Raw genomic sequence first — 6,000 nt, 5'->3', positions numbered from 1 at the left:
ATAATAAAAAAAACCGCTTTATATTTCTCTGATATTAAAAACAACTTCTGAAATGTAGCTGTACAGTAAGCCACATACCTCTCGGTGGCGGTAGAAACAACAAATGAGCATATGTAGCATAGGTAAGTATGACAACACAATTCCCATTGGAATATTGATAGAGAATTTGACTTGAAAACTTGAGTTAACTATAGATTAATTCACTTTTCCCTCGTTTGTTATCAAAAAGAACAAAAAAAAACACAAGAAAAGCCATAAACAAATAGAACGTTACAAAACATTGCAAAAATCAAGTCGTCCAAATATTTTTTAATAGGATGCATGAGACTCAAAAGTGATGCATCCATTGTTTTACATGATGTCCTTACATCATAGCATCATTACATATTGAAGTCAAGAAAAGCAAAACTTCCCCTGAGTGGTATTTACTATGTGCAAGGTAAGACTGGGTCACCAAATATACAGCCTATTTTCGCTTAGTTCAAGTCAATTCGCCTTTTGTGATCGCCTACTTATATCTTGAATATTAATTTCAGCCAATTGAACTCCCAAAAACCACATATTCAAGTCCCTTATTCAGGAGATTATACTTAATATAAGCATTCATTTTGTATTCTATCTATCTTGTTCAACAAAAGAAAATTCCTGCTGCATGTGATGCAGAAAGCGCTGCAAGATAATTCAGCGGTGTTTCAACATAAGATTGTGCACAAAATTTTGCTCATACACTTTTAAATTGGAATCGCGACAGGTTAAAGGAATGCATCAAATCTAAAACAAAAGGGTGTGAATTTTGCACTACAAATTAAACATGTGCATACATAATCCCACGCACTCACTCAGACACACACACAAACACGCACATGCACACACACACACACACACACACACACACACACACACACACACACACACACACACACACACACACACACACACACACACACACACACACACACACACAAACACACAAACAAACACATAGTTAGACAAACCAAAACACAGAATCAAAATGGGGGAACTGCAGTCACGGCAATAAGCTATAACTCATCCCTTATCTTGTCTCCCTTAGGCCGGACCATCCTGCCCATGTAGAGGATGGACTTGGTCTTGAGGTCCTTCACCAGGAATAGAAAGGGGTGGTCAGCGTAGAAGAGTTTGGGGTTCTTCAGCTTGTCCGAGCTGTAGACCGTGGGGTCGATGGGGTTCCCCTCTGTTGCCCACTCCACGGCCGAGGCGTGGAAGACGTTGGCCAGGTAGAGGTCCTTCTTCCCCGAGATGTTGGACAGGTCCGCCTTGGCCTTGTCCACGGCGTCCGTCAGACCAAGTTCTCCAAGGTGTTTCTAAAAACAAAACAGAGGACGTTCATGTAAATCTGTTTCCTCATAAGTCTATCACCGAATGAGGCGACGCAACGCTGATGGAGCCTCTGGCCCCGCTGATGAAAGCCCTCGTGTTTGAGGCATTATGATTGTTACGATCTGGGTGGCGATAGCGTTGTTATCCATGGGAACAATTAGGCTCTTCGCAAAAAGCGTCGCCAAAGAGAACAAAACCAAAATATTGGAGGTGGCAACTTTACACTACACCACATAGTGCCTTTTTTATTTTTTGGATTTTGACTGACCTGCAGGTTGTGGCTGACTTCCATGCTGATTTTGGGCAGGGACACGGCCACAGCCTTCTCCTCCATCTTGGCCACCCAGGTGTCCAGCTGTTTCCCGGACAGCAGCTTCTCCACTCTCTCCAGGGGCTCCACGTGAAGGGGCATGACGAAGACCACCGAGGACTTCTTATGGGCCAGGGGAATGCTCAGCACCGTTAGCTTGTTGTCCACATCCTCGTAGTAGTCATACAGGCCTGTGGAGCGGACACACACACACACACACACACACACACACACACACACACACACACACACACACACACACACACACACACACACACACACACACACACACACACACACACACACACACACACACATACATATGCACAACACTGTCAGCTGTGCAACTATAACTACACAGTTAATATGGGTACAATATATGTATAGTTTATAGCTAGGGATATGTCTGATATGTTGTGTCCAAGTCGACTTAAAATGTACAGACAACTCTTGCCCACTAACTTCTGATTTCCAGCATGTTGCATGTTAACGAGATAAAGTCCATGAAAAAGTTCTCACCTGTATCATACATTTCAATGTGTTTTGTTAGTGTTTTCTGACCTGTGCGGTGCATCATCTCCACTGAAATGGTTAAGCCACGGGACGCCAAGAATACACGGCCGTCCACCATCTTCGGATGGAACTGTTCATTCCAGTGGGCTGTTTTGACAAAAAAGGACAGCTTTAAAAAGAGTAAGCATCATTCAACAATTAATAAATGCACTTTAACAACAGTTGGACATTTCTCTTCCTTGTATGATCTCACGTTTGAAAAACATAGCGTTGATGATCATCGCCCCGTCTGTCTTCTCCACGTTCTTGGCGACCTCAGGCAGTTTACCGTCCGTGGATTTGACCCCCCACTCGTTGATGGCCTTCATGGCGCTCTTCTTGTCCTTGAAGTTGATCTTGGAGTGCTCGCAGTTGTAGAGCTTCTTGCTCTTCTTCAGGAAGCTTTCGGTGAAGGTGATGGAGCTGGGCCCGTACAGGCGGCTGCGGATCTTCCAGGTGACGTTGCGGGCGGCGGGGTCGCTCACCTCGCTCAGCAGCTCCCCCAGGCCCGCGTGAAGCTGCTCGTCCTTCAGCTTGTCGGCCTTCAGCAGGCTCTTCACCTGGGAGGCGGTGGAGGCCTTGCCCCCCAGGGCAACCAGGCCCAGGGCGGAGGCCACAACCACCGGGGAGATCAGGATGTTCTCTGTGTCCTTCTCCTGGGCCACGCGCTGGTACAGGCTGAAGGCCAAGCTAGCGCTGTTGTCGGCCAGCAGGGAGGCGTGGGTGCTGAGGACTTTATCCGGGGAGGCCGACGTGGCAGAGGACGCTGTGTGGGCCAGCAGGGCCAGAGCCACCAGACTGGTGACCAACATGGCTTCAGACTTCAATTGATAGCAGAGACCTGCAAGGAGACATATGGGGGATTCTCTGTTATATGTTGTGTTTGGGAAAGTAATCAGTGCTTACAGTGTGATTATATACTATAGTATAAATATAATGGTGAGATGGTAGGGGAAATTTGGATTGGTGCTGTCACTTTACTTTGTATAACATAACATAAATGCCGTTTTCTACCAGAAGTAAGTTGGTCTCCGGGGTTAGCATTACGAATGAGGATTAGCAATAATGTGGAAATAAATCACAGAGCAGGCTTATATAACAGCCACGTAGGCAGCTGCCGGATGCTAGGAAGACTAAACAGGGGCTAGCCGAGCTGTCCGCTCACTTGGCTTAACAGACACAATTCTGTGTTGCCACAGTTACTATGTGAGGCAATGATTTTCTATATCTGTGAACTCTTTCTTCTGGTCATAGTCAAGTCCTAACACGCTTGTGAGGACAGAGAGTTATGAATAAAAGGAGTACAATTTGATCTTTAAAGCCCCAGCATTCCATTTTGAAATTAGAATATTTTTGTGTGTTCAGATATTGTATCAGGGACTGATTAAAAAGTTATTGTAAGAATAGTTGTGACATTAGGGACACCTCTTTAGTAGCATATTTGTGAAACAGACTTGTGTATCAAGTGTTAACAACATTACTATTATAAAAAAAATTCAAGATTTAAGATATGACTGTTGCTAAAAAGTATAGGCATTCTATTTATTGTAACACATGCTACACATGCATGTTACAAATGACAAAGGAAAGTTTAGCTGTGAATTGTGTATGTGGTACTTCTTCATGTCCTTGTAAGCCATTGCGTCTCGAAGGAACCTCACGTATGAATGAAGAGGGGGCTTGCTTATCCCATTGGAGGGGTGCCTCACCAATCAGCATAGTGCCAGAAGTCTAGAAGCTTCTAGGTCTAGACAGTATCCGAATTATATTTTCTTTAAGTGAGCATCCTTGTTTTGCAATCATTATAACATGAATTATTCAAGATTCAAAGACATTAGTGATGCAAATAAAGTAAGTTAAGTAAAAGGCAGACAAAAGGGAGAAACATTGCAAGCATATCAAGGTAAAAAGTTCACCTCCATTATGTTATTCTATTCTGCAAAATGCTGATTCTTTAAATGCTAAACTTTTAACTTTAGCATTTAAGTTATCAATACACTAGAACGCAACACAATTAAAATACTGTAATGCTGTTTCCTATAGACAAAGCATTTCAGTTGAAGACCATTTTTTCCACATTCCCCCTCCAACCCTGCCAACAAAGGCTATTCCCTTTACCTTATTGTGCTCCTGCTGTAATTCACACCTAGAGGTCTTTTACCAACTGTGTGGTACAGAGTAGGTCCTCCACAAAAATTCCACAGTCTATAGAAAAAGTTGCATTTCTGGACCTCGGCAGGAAATGGAGTGAAGAGATTTTAGAGTTCAGTCCAAGGACCACCCCTTGTATCCAGTTACTGTGGGAAAAGAATCCCCCCCCATTTCAAGGTCCTAAAGCCTGGAATATTCTGACATTTGAAAGCACTGAGCACACCAGTGTCTGCCTACTTGGTATTTTGAAGCATTGACTTTATGAACCCTGTATTTGTACATTTGTCATTGGTAAGAATTGACATATTGAAAGTTACATTGTTTTTATGTGAGCTGTTGCCCGCTTTAAACCTTACATCGTTGTTGTGATGAGCATACTCCATTATGGTCTGTGTGCATTCGATTGTAACTAAATCAATGAACATCTTCCAAACCACGCCCTGTAGACATGTGGTAGCATGTCTTAGGATGAGTAGGCCAATGCTAATAGATGGTTACTAGACTGCTATTAGATTTCCAGTAAAGGGCTAATGTTGGCTGTTGATGTAAACTCAGAGATCTTCCATGGCTAGGTTATTTTTGACGGTTTTTCTATTAGCGTTCTATTAAATAAAAAATCAATGCTTGGAAAAAAGCCTTCTATTCATCAGTACATGACCAGCATATTACCCCCAAATCAGTAAGTTTGTTGAGTTAAAGTCTGACCATCAACCCTCCTCTCTCTCCTCAGTCTATTTAATTACCCCGTTGCTGCGCTGTCTGTTTGAACTGAGCCTCTAATACAGGCCGACAACTTATAAGGGGGGCTATTTATGCATGTAGCTCTTTGATGTCATCTCCATAGTGATGATCCGATGTTCTCAACCAACTCTTCTTTAGCATGAGGATAACTGAACCTCGACGTTAAGAAAAGGGAACAGTGTTACCTCATGAATGCATGCCCTCTGGGGGTTGGGGAGTGCAGGGAGTTGTTTAAGTGCATGGTTAATGCTAATGGACTTGTGCCATGAGTTCAGACGTAAGCTATAGGACACACGTGGGCTTCCAAGCCCCCTCAGACAGTGATGGAATGTAAAGCCAGGCTGGGACAGGGCAGGAGGGCCTTCTCATGCATGCATCTGCATGCATTCCTGCAGATGCAGGAACAACAGCAGCAGCAGCAACAGCAGCACAAAAAGGACATTACCCCAGGCTCCCTGCTGAATACCTTCTGAAATTTGAAACCGTGGGCAATGGGATCTGCCCTGGTGGATGTAGAAACCAGCAGCTTCTTTACAAATGTACACAAATAGGTGTTTGGTTGTTCCCGACATATTGAACTCAATCAGAACAACCACAGAATAAATATATTCAGTTCTCTCTCTTTGGTTTTTACTTATACTTAAATGCACCTGGTGATTTTATTCAGGCTGATCGATAGGTTGTTGTATCTGTTTACTTTGATACGTATGCTATCAGCAAGGCTATTACAATGGACAGTGTATTTTTTTCAAATGTATGATTGAGATTCACCAGATATCATTGTATATATGTATATGACAATAACAATAACAGGTTACACAGCCTTACACCTAGAATAACAGCAATACCACAAATTGCTCGTTCTATTACTTTATATTCTGTATAGA

General features: G+C 43.1%; 1 protein-coding gene across 1 annotated transcript; it reads right to left on the bottom strand.

Moving 5' to 3' along the window:
- Positions 1–467: 467 nt before the first annotated feature.
- On the bottom strand, positions 468–4,498 carry serpinh1a (serpin peptidase inhibitor, clade H (heat shock protein 47), member 1a). Its single transcript, XM_060057240.1, has 5 exons — positions 4,340–4,498; positions 2,436–3,062; positions 2,231–2,329; positions 1,628–1,860; positions 468–1,343 (listed from the first exon to the last, which is right to left on the bottom strand). Exons 2-5 carry the CDS (start codon positions 3,031–3,033, stop codon positions 1,041–1,043), a joined length of 1,233 nt encoding a protein of 410 aa, XP_059913223.1. The 5' UTR covers positions 3,034–3,062; positions 4,340–4,498; the 3' UTR covers positions 468–1,040.
- Between the last annotated feature and the right edge of the window lie 1,502 nt (positions 4,499–6,000).

This window comes from Gadus macrocephalus, chromosome 7 (assembly GCF_031168955.1).
Source record: "Gadus macrocephalus chromosome 7, ASM3116895v1".
NCBI lineage: Eukaryota > Metazoa > Chordata > Actinopteri > Gadiformes > Gadidae > Gadus > Gadus macrocephalus.
The sequence above is the reverse complement of the archived record's forward strand: the minus strand, read 5'-3'. Positions and strand labels throughout refer to the sequence as shown.

Excerpts from the sequence above, each read along its gene's own strand:
- serpinh1a (XM_060057240.1), bottom strand. The coding sequence starts at position 3,033 with ATGTTGGTCACCAGTCTGGTGGCTCTGGCCCTGCTGGCCCACACAGCG. Across the intron at positions 2,330-2,435 it reads CAACGCTATGTTTTTCAAAC|CCCACTGGAATGAACAGTTC; the intron begins GTGAGATCATAC and ends TTGTCAAAACAG. Across the intron at positions 1,861-2,230 it reads GGAGATGATGCACCGCACAG|GCCTGTATGACTACTACGAG; the intron begins GTCAGAAAACAC and ends TCCGCTCCACAG.